Source organism: Alligator mississippiensis, chromosome 3 (assembly GCF_030867095.1).
Source record: "Alligator mississippiensis isolate rAllMis1 chromosome 3, rAllMis1, whole genome shotgun sequence".
Classification (NCBI taxonomy): Eukaryota; Metazoa; Chordata; order Crocodylia; family Alligatoridae; genus Alligator; species Alligator mississippiensis.
The window spans coordinates 36,535,256-36,560,830 of record NC_081826.1 but is presented as its reverse complement, the minus strand read 5'-3'; the positions used below and the strand labels follow the sequence as shown (position 1 = coordinate 36,560,830).

At 42.6% G+C, this 25,575-nt stretch overlaps 1 protein-coding gene across 1 annotated transcript in view; it reads left to right on the top strand.

Annotated features, from left to right (window-relative positions):
* DCAF13 (DDB1 and CUL4 associated factor 13) overlaps window positions 1-25,575 on the top strand; it is a 47,494-nt gene that overhangs the window by 4,533 nt on the left and 17,386 nt on the right. The window contains exons 3-7 of the mRNA XM_006277329.4: window positions 1,227-1,334; window positions 3,450-3,539; window positions 9,493-9,648; window positions 14,815-14,892; window positions 21,859-21,941. Coding sequence (XP_006277391.1) covers window positions 1,227-1,334; window positions 3,450-3,539; window positions 9,493-9,648; window positions 14,815-14,892; window positions 21,859-21,941 — 515 coding nt within the window. The remainder of the gene's footprint in view (window positions 1-1,226; window positions 1,335-3,449; window positions 3,540-9,492; window positions 9,649-14,814; window positions 14,893-21,858; window positions 21,942-25,575) is intronic.

The following is a 25,575-nucleotide window of genomic DNA, read 5'->3' as shown; positions in this document are numbered from 1 at the left end:
TTACGGAACAAACACCGTACCATTCACCTGTGCTTTTGGTTTTTATACTTTTTATGTAAAGTATATAAAATATTTATGTAATCAGCTGTTTCCAATATGTGTACTTTCACACAGCAATACCGGGAAAATAAACTTGTCTTAAAATACAGTAAATATTCATCTGGGTGTATTGCTAATGCAGTTAGAATGGAAGAGATATTGGGCTTTAACCCAGAATGTAACAGACTCAAAATCTGAAGAGGAAAAGAAAGTTAGGCTTTTTTTTGATTTAATGAACCACAAAAAAACTAACAAATATTTATCAGCAGTAAACCAGTATTGGAGAGGTTATTTGGAAAATGCCAACCTAATACATTCACTGTGAAACTGTAAAATTGCAAAACTTTAAATGGACTGTTGGAATGAAGATTGCTTGTTGGTTCTAAAGATTTTTCCAGCTTTCTTCTTCATAAGCTGACTTGGCTTTTTTTCAAAACAGAGATTTGTGGTTTTTTTCCCATTGTATATTTTTAATTTTTTCAAGAGAAATAAAAAATTACTGGAGGTAGCTGAATGAATTTAAGTCACAACTGCTGTGGTGAGGATGAGGTTATATATGGTGAATAGTTAGATTGTTAGTGTCACACAGAAATTTCTAACTGGCTAAACTGACATCTAATTAGAGTGCTCTTTTTCATAAATATTTTGAAATGCAACTATATGCAAAACAGTCCTTTTCATTGTATTCCATATGGTCGTTACACTACAAGCCAATCCACCTTTTTGCAGCAGTTGACAGAATTGGAGCATATGCAGAATCAGATTCTTGCTAGCATGGCATCAATACTCATTTCAACAGTTGAGTTTTTTGGGTTTTTTTTTTTTTTAAGGAATTATGATTTAGAAAACCAAAAAACACAAAAAATCTATGGGTAGGTTTTGGTTCGAACTGTCTGGAACTAACTTTCTTAAAATCGATGAACCTTCAAGCAAATGGTTTCATAGTTTCATAGTTGTTAGGGGCTGAAAGGGACCTTACAGATCATCAAGTCCAGTCCCCCTGCACTTGGGCAGGAAAGACTGCTGGGATCAGATGATGTGTTGAGATGCTTTTTGAAGATCACCAGGGTAGATGACTGTGCCATTTGACATGACTTGCTATGACATCTTACAGTTTTATTATGAAAAGAAATAGGGAGCTAGGAAACTATCATGTAAAGAAAATAATTCTGGTATATATTTTGCAGGTTAAAATTTGGAACTTGACCAAGCGACAATGCATCCGTACCATACAAGCACATGAAGGCTTTGTGCGAGGGATGTGTGCCCGCTTCTGTGGTACCTCTTTCTTTACTGTATGTATAACTTTAGCATGATTTTTCCAGTAGGAAGCCTATTGTGTTGTGTTGTAGTGTATTCCCTGTGGTGAAATATTAACATATCTGTAGTGTTTAGGACTAGAGTCCTAACTCAGGGTTTGTATTCTTTAAAGGTACACTGATACATTGTTCCATATATTGACACTGATAAAAGGAAAATTGACATTACTGGCAGTCGGCTTTTTTTTTTTGGCTGATGTGGCTGATAATGCCACCAATAAATGCCTCGTATGCGCAGCCAGGAATGCATCCTAGCAGCTTGGAGAGCAGCATCTGGCTGGGGTAAGTCTGAGGGGAAAGGGTCATGGCGGGGCAGATCGAGGCCCTCATGGTGAGAGAAGGAATGGGGCTGGGCTGGGGAAGGGACAGGTGCTGCCCAGCTGGGGTGGAATGCTAGGACAGAGCTGCGGGCTGCTCCTCTTGGGGGGTTGGTGGTTGGGGGGGGAGGCTCCTGCTGTTGCACACAACACCAGGAGAGGCATGGGGGAGCATGTGCCCCCTGGGTCTGTGCATGGGGCAAGGGTGGGCTGTGCCAGCATTCTCCCAGCAGTGGGGGAGCTGCACTTGGGGAGGGTGGGGGTGGGCAGTGGCAGCGCTGGGAGGGGGCCCTACAGGGAGGCTATGGTGAATTTTGGGGTCTCTGTACCCCTCTCATAGCCAGTCCTCCCAGCGTGGTCGCCGCCTGAGTGCAGCCCTGGCCCCTCCCCACCCTGCCCCTGGAAGAAGCTGGCCCAGTCCTTGGCCCTGAACCCTCAGCAGGCAGCCTGCACTTGCCCCATGCACAAATCTCGGGGGGCTGTGCCCCCCATACTTCCCCTGGGGCGTGCACAACAGCAGGAGCTACTCATGTTCCCCCAGACAAGCTGCCTGAGGCTCTGTGCTGTGTCCCGCCCCACCCCAGCTGTGCAGTGCCTGCCCCTGCCCCAGCCCCACTTCCTCCCTCACTGTGGAAGTTGTGATCTGCCCCCCATGTATCTTTCCTGACCCAACAGGCTTACCAGTTGGATACTGCACTCCAAGCTGCTGGGCTGCATATTGGCAGTTGGATTGGTATTGGCCAATATAACTGGTTAATAATTGGTATCGGCCTATAAAATGTTTATTCGTGTATCCCTAGTATTATAAACCTACTTTTTTTTGGTTTCTGTACAGAAATGTTTGGTGATACAATGCATATGTTATTCAAGACTAGCAATTTTCTGGTGTTCACCTTTTCATAAGTGCAGCACAATTAATTAATTAGAGTAAGCTAGTTCACCATATTAAACAAATAGGTAAAATGCATTCATTGAAAGACATGTGAATAGTTACATTTCCAGGTGTTTGATTGAAGATGAGTTGCACTATGATTAATTCAAGCTGGTTCTAGCTGAGTAACTAGGTTCAATAAAGTTCTGTCAGTAAAACTTCCTTTTGTTGTCACCTTATCAAGTATAATAGGCTCAGGTGCATGCTAACTGATTGTCATGAAATACCCTAATTTGGCTGTCAGATGAAAACAGGACTAAGAAGATACAGTGAAATAAACAGTGAATAGAGAATAGATGACATTGACAGCTGCACTTGTTGCTAGCTGGACATACAAGAGTCCTCTTAACTGTTGTATTTTTTTTTTATCTACTGCTGTGAAGCGGGCATCAGATGGTGTTGTGAGGACAGTGGCTGCAATGCAAGAACTGATCTAATTTAGAGAGACTCTCAACTGAAGTTTGTTGTAAGATGAGTAAGACTTTGACACAGTGGGGAAAGATGACAAAATATAAAAGCCTAAGTTCAAAGGAGTAGCTTTTTCTTGTGTTGAGTCTTGCCTTCTCCCATAATTTTGCTCCATTTATTTTTAGTATAGCTTGTGGAGTACAGGGTTAACCCACTGTAAACAAGTGTTGGAGAAACTAGTTTAAAATAAGTTTCCCCTTCTCTTTGTGTGTCTTTTTGAAACCGGGAAAGTATTTACTGGATACAGTAGTTTCATGGAACTTCTAATATTACCTAGAACTCCTCCAGTATGCAACAGGCAGTTGCATAAAATGGAAATGTGTGCAAATTGAATAATTTTGTGTTTATCTGTACATGCTTTCTCTGAACTTTTAGGTGGGTGACGATAAAACTGTAAAACACTGGAAAATGGATGGTCCAGGATATGGGGAAGAAGAAGAACCAATACATACAATTCTTGGAAAGGTATATAGTTTTAACTTCACTTTCACACTTGTATTCTCTTGAAGGATTTGTTGATGGAGTAGTGAGTAGAAGAAGCAGGGAGATAATTTCAAGTGATGCTTCTGGATATAGTGCTGGTGATGTCAGTACCAGGGTCCTGTATCCAGTTCTGGTGTCTATATTTGAAAAAGATATTGCACAGTTGGAGAGGGATAAGAAGTGTCACAACCATGATTCAGGGGCTTGGGTTGAGGGTGAGAGACTGGCTTATTTTCACAGTAGCTCAGGTTCACTTCTTGGGTGATGTTATGTTACAAAACAATAGTTGGGCAGTACAGCATGTGTATTAGCAGCACTGCATGAATAGGTTGAGGGTCGGCAGTAGGGTTGTTAATATCCTTTTAAAACATATTTGTTTAACCTCCTCTAATTATGCCCATTAAAGATTAACCAATAACACAGCAGCTGCTGCTGGGAGCTGCTCCAGGCTCCAGCGGCCCTTTGACTCTGGGGAGGAGGGAGGAGGCAAGCCCAGCCAGACCCACCTGAAGCCCTGCCCTGGGAGGAGGGAGCACCTGTGAATGAGCAACTAATTGCTTAATTGATGAGTTGTTAGGCTGCTTGCTGTTTTCTTCTTAGGCTATGGGTACCCCTTGCCTTTCCCCCTCCCCTCCTCCTTGCTCCTTCCTCCCCCACCTTCCTCCTGCTTGCCCTGCTGCCTTCTGATTTCTGTTGTGGCGTCCTATGGTTTCCCTTCCCCCTGCCAGACTGCCCCACACCCCAGCCAATGGATAACCAGTACGCTAACCGGTTATCACTGCACTTACTGGTTAAATGATTAATCGATTATCACTTAACCTTTCATATCCTTAGTCAGTAGCTCTCTAGCTTTAACCCTCCAATGGGTCAGCACTCTCATTCATTAACCCTGCAAATAAAAATAATTACTTTCATGCTTAGAGGAGTCTAAGTTCTGGACCAGGGCCCCTTTAGAGCACAGATGCCCCTTAGAGAGCACAGCTTAAACTGAAGATTTTTGCGAGGAAGAGGGAGTCAGGTAGGGGCAACAAACATATATATTTTACAAGCTAGGCCTGCCGTAGAACCTGGATACTTCATAAGGTTAGGTTCCTAATCCCGCTTCAAAGATGAAGGTTGCCATTTAGCTGGGATTCACATACAGCCACCACAAAAGCATGTGGGACTTCTCAGGTGCTGCAGCTATTGACTGTAGGTTTTATTTCAAGGGATACCACATCTGTGATCAGTTATGGGTGGGGACAGCTGCTGTGTTCTAGCTGACTGGAACAATGATGTCTTTTGAAGTAAAGCTATTGCAAACACCTGAATAGCTTGTCTTTAATTCAGCAACCTTCTGCAATTGATACAAATGATCCAAGTTTTGTTGTATTGGAAAGTTCAGTCTGCTCAGTTTCTTAGCAGGAAAATAGAGAAATTACCAGTTGGAAGAAGGACACAACAAGAACCAGTGGTTGAGATTTTAAGCCAGACTATTTTGAAATTAGTAATAAAACACAAATTTTTTAACAGAGTGCTATAAATGCTGCTGAAACAAGCTGCTAAAATGTGGTGGGTTCTTTGTCTCCTGATGTCTTCAAGACTCAGTCCTTTTTTTGTTTTAGCCTAATGTGTGTTTGTTTTTATCTGACTCGAATTACTGAGCAAAGTGCAGGGGTAACTGGATGATATGTCATGGCCTTCTCCATGTACAGGAGAGTAGGTTAGATGACCAGAACTTCTCTTTTGGTCTTAGATTTGTAAATCTGTGAAACGTTGCCATGGTTTTACTCAGTGTAACTAGAGAAAGTAATTTAAAAAATACAACCTGTTTTTAAAGCAGTTGTCCAGCATAGCCAAGTTGGCTTGTGTGTAATGTATGATAACTATGAAAGTATTCTGAGTGGGAGAGAGAGTTTACACTTTTAGCTTCAACCATGAAGAAAATATTAACAGAAGGTTTAACTACTACATATTTGCATAATGGTATGGAGCCTGTTTCATTGCTACTCTGAAATTTTTTTTTTTTTAACGTCTTAAAGATAAAGTTTTTTAATTTCTCCTACTTTGTAGTCTGTGATACTGCAATCTTTTTATTTGTTGTGCTTCAGAGTAAAAGATTCAATCAAGGCGATCTTAAATATGTACAAGACCAGACCACATACCTTCTTATTACATCTATAACCCTTAGATCAAGGCTGTCAAATTCATCCAGTCCGGTAGGCCGGGTGAGCCATAAGCAGGCTGGTCTGAGGATTGGACTAGGACTAGTCCTGTATGCAGCATCTGTGGCTCCTGATCCAACCCATGCATCACATGCAGCATGCACTGCCTCTTGGGACTATCACAGGGCACATACTAGCTATCATGCGTGGGTTGGGCCTGCCCTCATGCACACTGTCGGCAACACGGGCTCTCGGTCTAGAACGCTGCGTGTAACCTGCACCGCAGGCCCTCTGGGCTGCGTTCAGTGAGTGTGGCGACTAGACGTGCATGCAGCCTCTCAGGCTGGCATGGGGTGCATGCTGCCTGTGGCACGTGGGATGGACCTGGTACTGTCCAAAGGGTCTGGGATGTGGGCTGTATTCAGAGCCCCAGATCAACCCCCTGTGCTGCCTGCTGTGCCCACAAAGCCTGGTCCAGCTGGGCTGGGGCTAAGCCTGGGGCCAGCACATGGGGTTGATCAACCCACAGACCATATGTATGACACCTGTGCCCTAAATCATAGCTGAAGAAGAAATATGCAGATTGCATTAGAGGCATCAATTATAGTACAACCTAGTAGATATCCTAGCAAGACTATGCGTGTTTAATATGTTATGTTTATCACAAAACTAGAGTTAGGGTGGATTTTAGTACTTTAAATTTCTCTTCCTAATTGTTTCTAACTTTTTTTTTTAGAAGAAGCATCTCATAATTCTTAACGCAAAAAGATTTTTTGAATCCTTTAAAAAAAAATACGCTGGCTTTATGTCCTCCAAAGTCGGTGTCCGGGAATGGTTGTCATCGATCAGTTAAGAATTGTGCTTCAACATTTTTTTGTTTGTATAATTCACCACCTTGTAAAACAAAAATACCAAAAAGCCTCCAAAAGTCCACCAAAAAACAAAAGAACCCTTGAAACTTAACAGGATGTAAGTTAAGCTAGAGAGTTTGTTTTCTTGTCTGCTCTCCCTAGTTTACTGGACCTTGAGTTCATTAAAGTGACAGAACTTCAACACGAGGGATGGAGAGTGTCTCTGCCCCTGAATACCCTCCAGCAGTGTGGGTAGGGCACTTGCTTGGGAGATACTGCTTTGAATACTCTCAGACTAAGGAGAGCACTGAATACAGTCTCTCTCTTCCTTAGTAAGCACTGTAAGCAGTAGGTTATTGTATAAAAGGTGACTATTTTTAAAGGAAAATGGCTGCTGCATGTGCATTTTGTCAGCATGTTAGGCAAACTGTAGGAAATTTTGTTGTATTGTGCCCCTTAGGGAAGGAGGAATGCCTTTTTTCTGGATCCTTGTCAGGTTTAGGCAGGAAATAGTTGCTGAGCTACTCAGACTGAAGCTGTTCTGAGTGTTCATGGAAGCAGAACTTAAGTGCCTAGGGAACTGTAAAGTCAAATAGGGTAATGCCTACTGAGTTTGTTGCAGGGTCAGGCAGTAGCTGAGCAAGGGGTTTTTGTATTGCAGCTTTGGACTTTGGCATCTCAGTTCCATTGATGTTCTTTACTGGATTTAGCCCCTTGTGCCACAACCTTCTGTCTACAAAATACAGCTAGTAGTACCATGCCCATATTACTGAAAGAGGTGTCTTGAGGATGAATATGTTAAAGGTGATCGGATTCTGAGATACCGTAGAATGGCATCAGGGTTTCAAACATGATCATTCCCAAATTTCCAGCCCCACAGTGGAGACCCCTGTCTTAAATAAAGCAACAATAACTTGCTAAGTTATGTTGCAACTTTTTGTCTTTACCAAAATAAAATAAAAATGTTGACAAGTAAATAAATCAATCTAAATAAAGATTGATTCCCCCCCCCCCCTCATTTCTGTAAAGTTAGATTTTCTGGAGCCTTGAGTCTGATTTCTGTTGTAATGGTATAATATACTTCATTACATGATGACCAAGGATCCAGGTTTTCCATTCGCCATGGAAAAACACAGATTTTTCTCTTTTAACATGGGAAACTGTGGGTTTCCCTTGTAGGCTGGCAGAGTTTCAGCCTGCAAGGGCTGCTTGGGGCTGGGAGCATCAGGGCCCTGCTGGGGAAGTGGAAAGAAGCCATGTGGGTGGCTCATCTGGGGGATTGAGGGGATGGCTTCCTACTGCTGTATGCACTCCTGGGCAGGGGGTATGGGGGCATATGCCCCCTCTTCCCCCCCAAGATTTGTGTATGGGGCAAGGGTGGAGATGGGTTACCCATTGTGGGGCTTGGGGGTCTTCACCCTGCTGCCCTCCCCCTGGGGGCCTCCGCAGGCCAGCAGGTGGGTCCCACTGCGGGAAGTTGGAGTGAGGCAGGGAGGCTTGGGGCTTCTCCTGTCCCCACCACCTCTTGGGAGCCCTGCGTCAGCCATGCCACCATGGTGAAGCACCATCTGCCCTCCCAGCTGCAGCGGTGTGGAGTTGTGCCCCTTTGCTGCTGCCGGGCAGGAAGGGGGCAGCTTGCCATGGTGACGTGGCTGGCACAACTCCCAGCAGCGGTGGGAGCAGTACCGAGCCTCCCCATCCCGCTCTGTCCTTCTGTGCCAGGTCCTGCATGCTGGCCCACAGAGGCCCCTGGGGGGAGGGCAGCAGGGCAGGGAGCCCCGAGCCCTGCAGTGGGCAGCCCACATCCTCTCCTGCTTCCCATGGGCTCCGCTCAACTCTGCTCAGGCTATGCCACATGGGGGTGGGCTCTGTGCTCCACTCCAGGTGCAGCAGCTGCCACCTCCTGTGCGTGGCATCCAGGGCTCAGGTGCTGCTGGAGGGGCAGGGGTTTATAGGCCCTGGCCCCAGCCCTGTAGTCTTGGCAGCTGGGGGCTCCCTCTGGCAGGGCTTGGGAGGGTAGCGGGCTGTGGGTTGGGAGTGGGGAGCACCAGCAGGGATGGGGGAACTGGGATTATTTAGTCTGGAGAAGGCAAGGCTGAGGAGTATCTGATGATAACGTTCAAATACTAAAAAGGTTATAACAAGGATGGTGATTGATTGTTTTCTGTGTCTACAGGGAATGGGCAAAAAGCAATGGGCTTAAATTTCAACGAGGACATTTGGGTTGGATATTGGCAAGAATTTTCTAACTGTGAGGGTGACAGGCACTGGAACACACTATCTAGCACTGTGATTCTTAACCAGGGTGCCATGGGGTGATGCATAATGTTAGCACCGTTGATTTTACAACTGTGACTTCAACATAAACCCAGAGATTTCCATAGACATCCACAATTATGGTTTTTCAGAGTCTTAGGCCTAATGAAAAAGCTCCCTGTTTTAAAAAACATAATGCACTGACAAGCATTTGGGGACTCCTTAATTGTTAATTTTTGAAAAGTGTAAAACTGTATCATGACTAACTTATAAACCAGTCAGATTGCATTATTCATTTGTGGTGGTCAGAATATTTCAGCCCATTTTTATTTAGATTCTTCAGGCAAGAGAACAGGTTGGTAGCGTTCAATTAGACCAGTGGTAATCAACCTCCAGCCTGTGTGACTGTGTTGTCTGGCCTGAGGGGAGCTTTGCAGGCCAAAAGACAGTCTTGTGCCCTGGATCGTGCCAGGGCATAAACTTGCTTTGTAGCCAAATCAAGCCCACAGGACCAGAAGTTTGAACACAACTATGATGTTAGAACAATATAAGTTGCAAACAGTTCAGATGCATTTGTCATTAGTGAGAGAGTCATCTGGCCAACTCAGATAGTAAATGTAACAGGATGAAACCTTATTGCACAATTCTGAATACTTTTTCTAACTGAACTTTTTGCCTTTAAAGACAGTGTACACAGGAATTGATCATCACTGGAAGGAAGCCATATTTGCCACTTGTGGGCATCAAGTTGACATCTGGGATGAACAAAGGACCAGTCCTATATGCTCTCTGACATGGGGTGTTGATAGCATAAGCAGTGTGAAATTTAATCCAATTGAGGTAACTTTTTCTTTATATACATTGTACTGTCTGTTGTAAATTCAGAATCGATGTAGAAAAGTTCCATCATAGCAAAACTCCCAGTCAGCCTCAGATAGACAGCTAAATTAAAGACCTAGAAAAATTCAGCTCTTCAGTGAAGAAGTTGTGAAAGCAAGTTGACCTAACAACTCAGCCACCGAGGCATGGTAAAGCTTAACAACTAATGCACGATGCTGTTTTAAGAGCTTTTGGCAAAAAATTGCAAGAAAAATGCAGACTGGTTTGAAGAGCACTCTGAGGCCCTTTTACCACTGTTTGAGAACAAAAGGACAGCTGTTGTAGCCTTGGCCATTTTTAGAAGGGCCTCGGCTAAGCTGCAGAAGTGTTGCTAAGATGAAGGCCCTAAGCCTGTTTTCGAGTGGCTGTAGTGTGAATCTTTGCAGGTGTAACAACTAACTTGCAGCAAGTAAGGGAAACCATCAAACACAGTTAAACAAAACGCAAAGCCTGAAAGGACATAAGGAAAGACTATTCATTAAATAATCCTTATACACTATATCATGGCTTTATCTTAAAATAGTAGTACAGATGACCCTTACCATTCATGGGGGATATGTTCTCATGGCAAGGGTTTCCTGTAGTAGTAATTGATGTAACCAAATGTATTACATGTTATTTTGCATATTTTTGTTAAAATGCTTAGATAATTTTAGGCATAATAGATGTATTTTTGTTTAAATGTTCACCGTATTTTCAAGCATATATCCCATCCACGGGTATAAACCACACCCACGTATAACCCGCGGGAAATTGTATTTTTGTAAATAAATCCATGTATATGCCACACCCGTGTATTCACTGCGGTGGCGTATACACAGGGAGGCGGCGCAGCCCGGCCTGCCTCAACAGTGGCGGCACAGCCCCGCCTGCCTGGGCCCAGCGGGGAGGCAGCGCAGCCCACCCCGGCCCCCTCAGCGGCAGCGGCGGCGCAGCCCAGCCTGCCCTGGCCCTGGTGGCAGCAGCAACACAGCCCGGCCTGCCCAGGGCCCAGTGGGGAGGCGGTGCAGCCGGTCCTGGTCTCCACAGCAGCAGTGGCACAGCCCAGCCTGCCTGGGCCCAGCGGGGAGCAGCGAGGCACAGCCTGGCCCGCCCTGGCTCTGGCCCTGTCCCCCTGCGGCGGCGCAGCCGGCCCTGGCCCCCACAGCAGCGGCAATGGCGGCGCAGCCCGGCCCCAGCCCCAGCCTCTGTGGTGGTGGCGGTGCAGCCTGGCCCTGGCCCTGCAGGGGAAAAAAGTTTGTGGATAGCCCGCACCCCCGTATAGCCCGCACCCATCCATTTTTTTTTTGTAAAATCGCGTATACCCCGTGGGATATACGCGCAAAAATACGGTATATAATTTGTAAAAACAAAACAGCCTTGTCAGAGAAGATAATAAAATAAGGTAAAAAAATAGGAACAGCATTCCATAATGGGGAAGGAAAGGAGATGAGAAACCCTCCCTCTTTCCTAAGAATATAAATCCCAACTAATTGACACCTTCCAAGTTCACACGAGATCTGGTTCAATCTAGTTCCAAAAATTTCAGTGAAACAGAAATTTAAATTAAAAAAAAATTAAAATAAATACAAAATCAAAGATAATTTATTAGAACAGGGGCTGTCAACCAGGGGTACATGCACCTCTGGGGGTGCTTAGAAAGGCCATAGGGGGTGTGGGCAGGCAGGAACAGAGCACGCCCCAGGGCATGACAGCGGCGTCTCCCCATCACGTTCCCACAGTTTGCCTCTTACCTGGGGGAGGGGGAGGAGTGTGCTGGGCATCACTGGCCCCACATGGCGCACTGCAGTGCCTCCTCCCCACACCTCATCTCGCTGCCCTGGCCCCAGCCCACCCCGCATGCAGATTCAGAGACATGCGCCCCCCCCCATGCCCTCCCTGGGTGTGCACAGTAGTAGGAGCTGCTCCCCCTGCACCCTCTGGATGGGCCGCTGGCGGCTCTGTCCTATGCGCATCCCCTTGGCTGTGCAGTGCCTGCCCCAGCTCCACTTCCTCCCTCATCGCGGGGGACCTTGATCTGCCCCTCCCCTTCCCTTCCACCACAACAGACTTAACAGCTGGATGCAGCTCTCCGTGCTGCTAGGCTGTGCTCCTCGCTGCCTGTGTGCTGTGCTGTGGCTGCGTTCATGCACGGGTCATTTATCAGCCACATCAGGAAAAAAAGGCCGATTTCTGATAACAGTCAGTATTCTTTACATTGGTACTGATCTGATATCGGACCAATGTATCGGTGCATCTCTATAGAATATTGAAACCAGCCATCTATAAATGTTCGACATAGACTGGAGGGAAATTTGGAGAACTCGGCAAATTCACAAAGACCCACTGTCAATCTGTGAGCCATCTTCCTCCCTCCTCTTAAGTCTCTCCAGCCTGTATAGGTGAGAATCTATGTTCTGCTGTCATGGGTAGCCATATAGACTTTGGGATAAATGTTTGCTTTCATGTTTTAAGATGCAAGCAAATGAAAGGTTGGGCTGTAGACCTGTTTCTGCCTCTTTTTTTTTAGTTGGTCTACCCATAAGGTTGCCTGTAATCTGGGCAACACACCACTAACCCACTATAAGAATCTTGCAACACCATAATCCTAGGGAATGTGAGAGAGACTCCTTTTGCATTTCTCTTCAAGCCTAAGAGGTGTGCCCCAGATTTTTGGCTGAATCTCTGTGATGATATTCAGAAAGCAGCTGATGTAGGTGATAGTCATGGAATGTACAAAGACATCAATGAGCTACTGGTCTAGTCATTCCTAAAACACCTCCACTGAAAGACTTAAATGGAAATGTCATTACTGATGAACAAAAATAGTTTGAGTATTGGATTGATTTATATACTCCAGTGCGACCCAAAACCAAACGCAAAGAGCTTGAAGGATTACCACAGTTCAAAGTTATGATGGATTTAGACAGCAAAGCCTACATAAAAGATTTGCAGAAAGCCATTAAATTAGTTCATGGGAACAAGGCATCCAGCAACAACTATTTGCCTGCTGAAATCTACAACTGTGCCAATGGCGAATTACTTCAAAAGCTTTGTGAAGTTATACTGCTCTGTTGGAAGGAGGAACCAGTATTACAAGATTTCAGAGATGCTCAGTTTGTACAATTCTGCAAAAACAAAGAGGATAGAAGTGACTTGACAACTATAGAGGTATTTCTCTGTTGAACATCATTGGAAAAACTGTCATTGGCATCATGCTCCATAGGCTGCAATCTCTAGGTGAAAGAATCTATCCCTAAAGTCAGTGCAGTTTTCACTTGAGACGTTCCACCATTGATGTATTTTCAGTCAAGTAACTGCAAGAGAAAAATGTAGAGAAAAATAAACGAAGGTCTTTTGATACAGTCAACAGACGGGGCTTTTTTACTGTTCTGGAGAAACTGGGTTGTACCCCGCAAACTGTTGGGCTTCACACGCTCACTTCATCAAGGCATGAAGACAACTGTAGTGTGTGAAAACAAAGAATCAAACACTGTGTCAGCCTGCCTGCCTTTTAACATCTTTTTTCATTCCTGCTTCTGCATAGATTAAGGGACAGCAATGATGGCATCCATCTTTGAACCAGACTAGATGGAAGGTTGTTCAACGTTGCAAGGTTCAGAGAGAAAACCAAAGTTCAAGAACTGATTCTGAGAGATTTCCTGTTTGGATGATGTGGCCTTGGTTGCCCACAGTGAATCTTCCCTGCAAAACATTTTGGGCACATTTTCTCAATCACACAAGTAATTTGGGATGGCAGTTAGTCTCAGGAAGACTGATAATCTACCAAGGGGTGGAAAAACCAATACCTGACATCACTTTGGTGTAGCTGACAATTTTTGCTACTTGGGTTTTATAATCAGTGGGGAATCTTAACCTTCAGATTGAACTGAAAAACAAAATCAGAAAAGCAGCTAAGATTTCAGGCTATTAAAGAAACATGCATGGAATAAAAGCAGACTAAGATGAAGATATGGATCTAAGAGACTTGTGCGCTGTCATTTCTGCTTTATGCTTCAGAAACATGAACTATATATGCTAGGCACATCAAGAAAGAGACTGAACAGCTTCCATGTGATATGTCTATGCAGGATTCTGAAAATAAAGTGGGAAGACAGAATAACAAACACAGAGGTATTGGGGCATGCAGGATTGACACACTATCAAGAAGAAAAGGTTGTGATGGATCAGGCACATCAGGAGAATGGGAGAAGGTTGTATCCATAAGAATATTTTATATAATGAGATTTGAGATGGCTCTAGAAAGCTGGGTCACCTTCTGTAGCGGTACCACGATGTATGAAAAAAGGATATGAAGTCATTCAGCATCAACATAGAAAGCTGGGAGGAGCATGCATCTGGCACTGGGTGTAGCTCAGTATAAAGCAGCTTTGATCCAGAGGATGTAAACAAATTGAGAAAGAAGAAAGCAGTATGCTATAAATTTGGATTCCAACTTAGACAACATGTGGATCCATGAAACTTGTCACAAGCTGTGTCATTCTTGAATTGTGCTTGTCAAACCTACATCAGCATCTGACTACACCTTTTACGTGTATATCATGATCGATGGTTGCATATTACTGTCGGCACAATATCTGAATGATGTTGATATGATGTTTTAGCTATTTCTTCCAAATATAACCTTCCAAAACAATGCTTTTAACCTCTTGATGTAATGAGGTTACAGCAGTAGGTAAACCAGTGCTAAACCAGAAACCAACATGAAGCTGGAAATATTTTCTTGTTAGATGTACTGTGTTTTATTGGATTTGATGGAGTGCATGTAGAAGACTAGGACTTGCTAACAAAGCTACTTTGTGAAAAGCCTTAGGGTTGAATGGTCAGCTCTTTATAACAAACAAACAAATTGTGAATGTATTTACTAGAGGTTAAAACAAATAGGAAATATTTGTAACCAGCATTTTTTTTATGTAAGAGTTCAAGATCACATTCCTATTCTATGAGTGCCCCACTTTCTACAGTCTTCCTGAATTTTTACAGCTTTATGTGAGACTCTTGCAATATCTATTCTTAAATTAACAGAATGAGAGTTGCTTAAGTATCCTATGTAAAATGCACATCATTGCTTTTGTGAGACAGTATTTACAAAACAATATTTGATAACACATTATGATTATTTTTTAGACATACCTTTTAGGAAGCTGTGCTTCGGACAGAAATATTGTGTTGTATGACATGAGGCAATCAACTCCATTAAAGAAGGTAACTTCTTCTGTTTAATAACTTCTTCGTAACATAAATAACACCTTGAGGCACAAAACTATAAATAGTATTTTAGTATGGAGTTGCCCAAGATGATGAAAGGTAGACCCCTGACAAATAGAGGATTTAGAACCAAATTGGAGTTCCACCGAACATGTTGTCTTTAATTTGAAGCTTTTAATATAATATGCAGAGTTAATTTGGGGATTTAAATCCTGGTAAATTTAGAAAAATACCTTCTTCTTAATTCAGTTATTGTGCTCAGGAATTGGCCTATCTTGACAGTTGTGCCTCCGTGGGAGTGCAGTATTTTAACTTTTAGATGAGCACGGAGGCCCAGATCCCGTTCTACTTCTGTAATGCCCAAGTGACACTTGGGCGTCTCTGGACAACCATACTCATGTCTCTGGAAAATTGTTAATGAACCAACTTTTGTAATGCATCTTCATCTTTGTCTTAAGACATCTAAGTTGCAAAAAGCAGAAAAGAAAAGGAGAACCATCACACTGTTTGCCCAGCAACAGATTAGTGAGGATACTTGCCCAGGAGGTAGGAGACCTGGAGTTTAGGCCACCACTCAGCCTAATGGGATTTGAATTCATATGTTCCACTTTTCAGGAAGTGTCCTAAGTCAGAATATGGAATAGGCAGGGCTGAGAGCATGATTCATCACTGCTGTTGAAGCATGGGCCACTGAATGGAAAGGAATGCAGGAATTGTAAAGCTGAGAAAGCAAGTGAAAGGGAATGTGACCGTAGTTCAGTGAGGTGAACCCTAGCCTGGAAGGTTTCCTATCCTAATGCTGTTTATGCATTTTATCCAGGTCAGTTTAACGCAAAATGCATTATGTTGCAGCTCTGAAGTTACTTTTATATAACAGAGAAGGATTTGGACCACTGAGTCTGTTACTGATAGCCAAAAATGCAGAAGAATAGGAAATTAGATTCTTCATAAGGATCTATGCTATGTGACTTATGAACATTTGTATTCAACATTTTATTGCATCTAACTCCTTCAGCTTTGATATGCTGTTCCTGGTTTGCATGAAAAGTTTCTAAAGGAAATTGAAAGATGTAGTTAGGCATGTTAGTATTCGAGTATAAATTGCTTTCTCGCATTTCATACCCTACTTTGTTCATGTCCTTCCACAGCATTGGATGAAGTGAGTTTGGGATCATGAAAAATTATGCTATATATATTTCTGATTTTAGTTAGTCTACAAGGTCCAAAGGAGATCTTAACTTTAGTTATACGTATACATAAACAAATATAGAGCTCCTCTTTGGGAAAAAAAAAAAAGGGAAGAAGGAGGATAATGGGGAGTTTACACACCAATCAGTCTGATTCCAGTACAGGAAAGATTACTGAGCAAATCTTTAAGGAGCCTGTTTCTAAACACCTGGAGAACAGGATGAGAAAAGCATGTGAACAAATGGATGGACTCAATGATTTTCTGAGGTCCCTTCTGACCCTAGAAATCTATGAACATTTAGACCAATTTAAATACAATTTAAATCTGAAGTGGACAGATATCAAACCAGCTTAAAGCTACCTGAAATATGTATCTTCTGAACTGGTTCACTGTGAACTGGGTTTGTAACTTGTGGACACAGTGTTCTGTGATGTGAGTCTGATTAGTCCCACACTGGCATCCCACATTGAATTGCTCCCCACGACCACCTGCTGTAACAGGCTGCTTTGTCACGTGGCTAGAACTTTATTCCCCCACGTCCCCCTCCTTTTTTTCATCCCTTTTGTTGGCACTTTTTATCAAAGAGTTGCTTTGCACTTTTGCACTCTTGCTTATCAAGTGCAAGTCATGCCTGACCGATTTGATTTCCTTCTATGACAGGAGACAAGCTCTGTGGATAGGAGGTGAACAGTAGATGTGACACATTTTTACTTTAGCTAGGCTTTTGTTACCAGCTCTTAAAGCATGTTCATTAGTAAACTAAGTAAATAAGACTAGGTGAAAATACTGTAAGGTAGACATATAACTGATTGGATCTTTATGTTCAATAAGTAGCTAGCAATGGCCCAATAGCTAGTTGGGAGCAGATATCAGATGGCATTCTCCAGGGGTCTGTCACTGGTCCAACATTGTTTAATATCTTCATGAATGATTTGGAGGGTGGGATTGAGCATTAATTTAACAAATTTGTGGATGACACCTGTTGTGTATTGAGTGTCTGTATATAGTGTATTTACTCAAATCTAAGACAACCCTGAATTTAAGATGCAGCCCCCCCAATAATTAGCTACTCAGAAAAGATGTGAAATCTCCATCCTTAGATGTTTTAAAGACCAGATTAGATAGACATGTGACTAGGGTGGTTTAGTTAGGGATGATCCTACCTTGAGCAGGGGGTTGGTCTAGACCAGGGGCGGCCAACCCGCAGCACTTGTCACAGGTGGCACAAGCAGCCTTTATGTATGGCATGTAGATCCAGGATGGAGCAGGGGACACAGTGATAGATGGGAAAGGGAGCAGAAAGGAGAGCTACTGATTAGAATCACATTAGAATCACTGTTCTGTGATTCTATGCATCTTGCTATCTGCAATAGAAAGAAGGAACTAGAAATAGCACATTTGAAGCTCAAATAAGAATTAAAACTGTTTACCATAAATAACACCTTGGATCTTTCGAGCGGAAGCATTACAGCTACTTGAAAAGTATAAAACCTAGAAGGACTGATAGTACAGAAATATTTGGGGCATAGGTGAAATCATGCAAGAAAACTGGAAATCCAAAAAACGCAGAAGACTTTTTAGGAGGGATTTAATCACTGGAAAAGTTTATACAGAGTTTAAATCAAAGAAAATATGAACAGGAGACAAGGTTAAATATCTGACTAGGTTATTTGAATTGTGGCAAGATTTGTCAGTTACATACAGTATATAATTATGAAACCAGAATTACAAAAGTGTTTCTGCTATGTTTTGAAAGATTATCTGCAACTGGCCTAATCTCATGCCTTAGCATAACTGATGACCTAGAAAAAGCAGAGATCCCTGTCTGTACAGATGCTTTTAGTTTAGGAGATAAGATTCAAGTGGTCAGAAGAGAACTGTAGCTGTACAAAATTAATTTCTTACAGTGGACTGTGCATGTCCTGTCTCTCTCACTATGCACTGTTTTCTACAATTATTTCATGTGAGTCATTATTTATTGTAAAACTATAATGTAATAACTAGCCATATGAATTTCAGAGCCTGGCATAAAGGTAATGTATTCTTATCTTTCTAGTTCTGTTGTCTTGTATTTTTATTAACCATGTGGAGAAAGGAGTCAACAGTTAAGTGACAAAACTTGCAATTTGGGATAGTCATCAGGAAGGATATTGAGGAACTTCAGGAGTGACCTATTATCTGAATAAATGGGCAGTGTGATGGTAGATGAAATTCAGACTTGACTAATGTAAGGTAACAGTGGAAGGATGCTTAAATCGCTCCTGTTTACTGGGTTCTAAATGAATTAACCAGTCAAGAAGGAATCGATGTAAAGATCATTACAGGCAGCTTGAGGAAAACATCTGCTCCATGGGCAGTTAAAAATACATAGCAAATATTGTTTCAGTCAGCGTAGAATAAATGGGATAAAAATCAACACTGACAATTTCTGAATGCTGTAATGTTAAGTCAAGGGTCAGCAATCTGTGGCCTGTGAACTGGACCCAGCCTGTGGAGCTAGGGGGCTTCAGTAGCATTTTGGAAGTATGGGGTATTGCTTGTGCCTCATCCAGCTGGTTGGGGGATGCAGCAGCAGCCAGGTCCTAGCAGTGGCACACCTCTGATCTAAGCTGGGTCATTCTGGCCCACCACTAGAAAATATTGCTGATTGCTGATATAAGTCCAGGGGTACTAAAGAGGGTTATGGCAGAAATAGGAGGAGGTTCAGAGATGAGGAGTGAAAATAATTGCAGGCATGGTAAAACTTTCATATAAAGAGGATGAAAAGACTGACCTGGTTAGTTTAGAGATGACATGAGGACAGTATGAAGTCTATATAAAATGAATGATCTAGAGAAGCTTAGGGAAGGGTAAGTGGGACTACTTATTCTCACAATATGAGAATGGGAGAAGAAACTAGTGAATCTGGAAAATAAGAAACCTCATGTGGACAACTGTTATACGAACCTGTAGGATTCACTGCCAAATAGATCACTGAGGCAGAGTTTAGGATATTTAAATAAAGATTAAGTTCCTCTGCAGTGAACTGCCACAGAGAACAAAATAGTGTTATTTCTTGTTTGAAATGGTAATAAAAGCCTTAGCTGCTCACATCAGCCCAAAATTTCAAACATACTAAAATAGAAGAGATTAAGAAAATCTCCTTATACATGGACAGTCTGCTTTTGTGTTACTTTAATCTCCAAGTCTTCAAACTTTTTACACAGGAAACTACTAGTGCATATTCATGGCTTAAAAATAAACCAACAAAGCTGGTACCCCCAAGGACTTCAGTGCAGCATGCCCCAGTAAAGATTTCTCTTTTTTAAACATCTGAGCATATCTATAATTAATTAAAACGAGATTAGGAGATGGTTCTTAGAAATTTAAATGTTACTGTAGTGGCAATGTAAATATTGTATTCACAGTAGCATAAATATCCTTAAGGCCTGGACTTAACTTCTGCAGTTAGATACCTGTATATGATATTAGCTGTTTATAGAATGCATATACGGTAATGTCCAGACAAAGCTTGTTCTTATTTAAATAATTTAAAATTAAACCATCAACTGCTCAAGAAGCTGATGCATGTTTTCTGATCAAATACCCTTTTGAAACCAAGTCCCTTTCTCAGTCCTTGTCTTCCCCAGTGACACAAAGCACCCCGCCTCCAAGAGTTCCTTATTTTAGGTTAGCTCCTGGGAAGCAGGGAGTGTTTTTCTCTTTAAAGAGTAGTGGTCTCAGAGTGCCAGTGTCCCCAGACAGCACAGCAGGCTGCTTCAAAACTAGAGTGCCATTCCAGTGCCATCTGTCCTCACTTGGACTTTACTCTGTCTTCCCGGAAACTGCTCTCTTCCCTCTATTCTGTTTTCCCTGGGACTTTCTCCATTCTTTCAGAGCCTCACTCCTCTGGTACAGTCAGCCTCACTTGCAGCAAAACAGTTACAAAACTAGTTAACAGGACCAGTACTCGCCCAATACAATGAAACACCTTGACACGAGGAACCAATCAGCTAGCAGTCTGTGGTCTGCTGTAAGGCCTAGACTGCGATCTGCCCTTGTGGTGAAAAGAGCAGAAAGGTGTCTAGCTTATGAAACTTGACAGCACAGCCTGCTCACACTGAGCCCCCACAATGTGTTCACAACAAGAACTGCAGCCTAGGAACTCAGCCCACTCAAACCTTTTAATCATAAGTGTGTAATTTGAGCTGCTTCTATTGTTTAATGATATGGTCATTCATTTCTTATAGATAGCTTGCTGTCTAGAAGGCATCAGAGAATGAATTCATAGTGACAAAGTAACACTGTCTGAATTTGATTGTGTGGATTTAGTGTACATCATTCAAAGTTAGTTTATTGTTTCTGTTAACTAATTTATTCTGAGTTTTAGCTGCACAATCCTATTTTGTGGTGCCAGAGAACCTAACATTTGCATTAATGTAAAATAAGAATAATAAAAATTTGAGTGTCATAAAGAGTAGGCATTCATATTTTACCTTGGATTTCCATTGTAATAGAAAAGTTCTGTTCTAATTGTTCAGTTTGTTAAACGTTTTTATATTAGTTAACATGTGCAAGTGCTGTTTGCTACTGTGATTAGAAACCCCTTCGAGCCTCGGGAGAGGCTAAAGCTATCCTGAAAATCTAGGTGTCAGATGATTCCCCCCCAACTGTTCCCACCTGTCTATGTTACCATTACAGTATTCCAAGGTGGGGCACAGAACATGTGGTGTCCTTATAGCTTTCATCTAATCCAAGGGTGCTCAATACCTTGCCCTAAAGCCAGATTCGGCCCACAAAGCCATGCCATCCAGACCACTGTGTTCCATACAAGTTCTAAAATTTGGCAGTGGGGAGTATTAATTGCCCCTCCTCTACTGCCAAATTTTAGGACCCACGGGGAGCCTGGCAGGCAGACAACATGGCTCTATGCACCATCCCATGAGGGTACTGACCCATGGTCTGGCTCTGAGCCACTCTTCTGGGCTGCAGGGCCAAAATATTAAGCACCAGATCTAGTCTAATCAGTTGCCAGCAGACTTTGAGAGGCAGGTCTTACTAGGTTAGCTGTCAGCTTCATTCCTCCTGCTCTAGGATGTGATTTACTTCTCTTGTAACACATTTGCAGTAAGTCTACAGGTCCTTAAAGCACATGAAACACAATAATTGGCTTTAGGGAATTATGAAATGTTACTTCATACATAACACAAAGAGGAATTGATAATTGATAAGAGGAGGGGCAGTTGCAAAAACAGCAGGAGCAGCATCAAGGCAAAGATTAGTTCACAGCATCATCAACCAGAGTTGTCTTTTAATGAAATAAATATATATATTTATAAGGTTTTTGTGGGTATTTTCATAGATTCATAGATGTTAGGGTCATAAGGGACCTCAATAGATCATCGAGTCTGCCCCCCTCTGCCCCCCCGATTTTGTAAGAGGGGGCTTTAGGAATGATTTATAAGGGACTTGGGTAGCTCAGGAATGGTGTTACTTGGGTTAGGAACAGTCCAGAAGGAACTTTTTTATATGACTCATCTCTGAAAATGTAATTGCAAGACTAGCCAAGAAGCATAACCAAATAACTGGGGCCAGGAGGGCATGCATTCTTCTGCTGGTTCTATCAGTGAAATGCTCTGTGGCCTTGGATATGTTATTTGGCCTCTCTGCCTTAGTTTCTGTATCTCTAGAATGGAATTGCTTACCTGCCTCCCAGGTGTTGGGAGGTCTGGTTTTGGGGAAAAGCAACCACTACTTTTTGTTTATAATAATTTAGCAATATGTACATTTTCTAGGTTATCTTGGACATGAGGACAAATACGCTGTGTTGGAATCCCATGGAAGCATTTATTTTTACTGCAGCGAATGAAGACTACAAGTAAGAATGATCCCAGTCATTTTTTTCAGCTAGATCTTGGAAACTTGTATAATTTTTATAAATCCACTTACCCATTTTGATTTCAAGTCATCTAAGGAATTGTCTTATCTTTTGCTGGATTTAGAACTTTGTGTTAAATAGCAAATTCCATCCCCAAAGGAATGGTCTTTTACTTGGAATTGCTTGGATTAAATCCAAGTTCATGTATAGCAGTAAGGGTCTTTGTCTTTAATGTGTCTGTACTTCATCAGCACTGTAAGCTTTGCCTGTTCATGAAAACCAGAGCAATTATGTGAGGAGGTAAAAGAAGAAAGGGGTGTAGAAAATGACAACTTCATTTTAATTCACAATAAGAAAGACTAGGGAAGTGATGCAAATATCTTATATTGGAACTGGACAGTTAAAACCTCAGTGATCCAGCCACAGGCAGTAGAAATACTTATTTACTTGCCAGCTACCCTGAGCCCTGCCCCAGGGTGCTGATTACCTATTTTGACAAATTTATTAAAAGAAAAAAAATAGTCTCTTGATATTTGTGCCCCCTTCCTCCTAGATTTATTTATTGTGTGGTAGCTCTTTCTGTTTCCTATAGTGCTTTTCTGTTTTCATAAGGCACTGGCCTTCACAAGCCTTTGCTAGTTACCAATTGTTTAAAACCACAGGCACCCAAGATGCAAATTGTACCTTTCTTCTCATGAAGCCAGTGGTCTAACAATGGATCACTGCTTTCTTTGGGAACACAAGAGTATCATGACTTCTTGAGGCTCCTCTTCAAAGGAGCTTAGAAACTAAACTTGAAATTGAAACTGCCCTTAAAGGGGATATGCATTGTGTATAGTCTTCATCCTTTATTTTGGTGACAAGAATGGCCTCCTAAGCTATTTATTACAACTCGTATCTAGTGGCATCACTGAAGTGAAAGTAGCAAACTCTTTCAAGTTGGCAACCACTAGTTCTTGCCTACTGCTGTACATCAGTGAGCTGCACAAGCATTAACTAATTAAGTAGATCGAAATAGCAGGTTGAGTGTGATGCTGCCATTTTTGTTCCTGGGGAATTCAGAACAAGGAAGTGGTGGTTGGCAATAAGCCAGGGAAAAAGACTGCATCAAATTAATTAATCTGTGGTGGAGAGGGTGCAAAGCCTGCTGCTGCAAAAAAATCAAATACCCCAGTCCTACTCCATAATGTACTTAATGTTATCTGTAGTCATGCTGGCTTAATGCTGCTGTGTGCATGTATTGCAGTTGCCCTTGGTCTGAGCTATATGCTGGACGCATGTATAGAGAAGGAGGCCTTGCCCCCACTACTGCATTTAGAGCAGCTGTGTGGAATGATTTTCTATATTCCATAGCAGGGTGAAACCAAGACTTCTCAAAATTTTATTTTCTGTGCATAAAGAACTACAGAAAGGGTGAGCTGCACGCTTACCAACTTTAGGATAGCCGCTACCTTGATGTACTCGAACAAAGCATATGCTGAGAAAGCTAAAGGGCAAACTAGTCAAAGTGGAGTTTATGTATATGGACAGAAAGGAAAGCTGAATCCTAAATGTTGGAGAGATTGAATCCACGTCTTGTTGTTTCTTTCTATGTGTATGGCACAAGGGGAAGTGAAAGGTCTGAAATTTCATGTGATGCTGAAATAGAAGGATTTCAGAGGGAGGAAGGACATTTATTTGTGTTCATATGACATTAACATTGAGACATAGAGGAAGGAAGAACAGAGAAACATGCTGAGGTGAGGCATTGAGTGAAGGGAGATTAGTGGGTCATTAATATAAAGAAGCTATTTGAAGCTCAGTGGATAAGATCAGTTGTAAAAGGAAGTGTAGAAAGAAGAGGCAGGAGCCAGTCTTGAGATGCCTTTGTATATCTGGGTGTCGGGGTACACCAAAGGAAATGCCAAAGAGAAGTCCTTCATTAAGAGGTGAGCCCCAGGAAAGACACTACAGTGGAAGGAAGGGTTCTCCTGAGGGCCTCTGTGCCAGGCCTTTGAGTGTTGCTGTGAAGCCAACCCAGTTGTCTTACTTGCAGGCCAAATGTACCAAATTCCAGAAGTGAGACAAGGTAGCCACCTGCTTTGACTCTGTGTTTCTTGGTATGTGCTCAGGGTCATTGCAGGGTGGCTATCCTGCCTCATATCTGGAGTTTGGAGCAGGAGCATATCATGGAAGCACTCCAGGGCTTAATTTGAAGGCAATCTAGACAAGCCTAAAGGGGGAGAATTACAGGGTTGACAGTATCAGACCCTGGGATAGCAAGGGATTTAAGATATTATGTAACTGTAAGGAAATATTCTCGTTTGCTTAGATATGCCTATATACAGAGAGAGGGAGAAAGGCAGGTACAGAGTGGACTTTCAGTGCTTTTCTTCAGTTGCACTTCAGTCCTACAGCACTTAATTTTTTCCCCCCCTTTTCAAGCCAAGCTCCTTAAAATGGAGCTCACCTCTACTAATAAAAAAACCCCTGTTTGTAGAGGAAAAGATCCTATCCCACAGCTTCACGTGTTAAGAAGAAAACAAAATCTAAGTATTTTAAAGGACAGCCATAAAAACTGATATTGCATCTCTCACTCTTATCCTATACTTCAAGCCAGGTTAAACTTTCTTTTTAAAAGCCAGGGTGGAGGGACATACAGTTCTTACCTGTCCTGATTGATTCACTCTTGCCCCATTCCTACTCTGAGAGTTCATGCAGTAGGAGTTTGTGTAGAAAGCGCAGAGCCAGCAGCTGCTCCACGTGCTGAGATGCCAGACTATGCCCTTGCACCTGCACTGGTTCCAAGGCTAAGAGGTTGGGCAGTGGGGATGGGAGTCAGTCAGATAGGGATTTCTCAGTGGGCTCTGGCAGAGTCATCTTCATGGAAATCCTGTGGAGCTGGCAGGGCTATGCTAATAAGGGTAATTTAGAAGAGTTGAGGGGGACATGCTGGATGGAGCTGAAATGGAGAAAGAAGACTGAGTCAGAGATCAAAACCAGATACTGAGGGTTGAGTGGTGACAGAGACCCACCTTCACTGAAATGAGCAGAGGAAAAACCTAAATCTGACCAGACAGATAAATCTGTCAGCTAGTAGATAGATGTCTTGTAGATTTTTTGACCCTGGGTAGAGGCATCTTCCTTTCTTTTTGTACTTTATTAGCAGTTGTCTGGTTTAAAATGAATGGTTTTAAGACACTGCCTTAAAACCTGAGCTGTGTGGATGCAAATAGCTATGTACATAGAAGAAATCTATAGCAATGTAATCTACCTGACAAGTTAGTTCTTTGATTGAAGAATCATAGGTATTTGATTCACAAGAGAAGGCTGAGGGGGGATCTAGTGGCCTGTTACAAACTAGTCAGAGGGAACCAGCAGGGATTGGGGGGAGTCCCTGTTCCCCCGAGCACTACCAGGAGTGATAAGAAATAACGGTCACAAGCTGGCAGAGGGTAGATTCAGGCTAGACATCAGGAGGCGCTACTTCACAGTCAGGGTGGCTAGGATCTGGAACCAACTTCCAGCTGGCTCCTACCTTGGGGGTCTTTAAAAGGAGGCTGTATGAACACCTTGCTGAGGTCGTTTGACCCCAGTACCCTTTCCTGCCACGGCAGGGGGTCAGACCTGATGATCTGTTTAGGTCCCTTCCGAC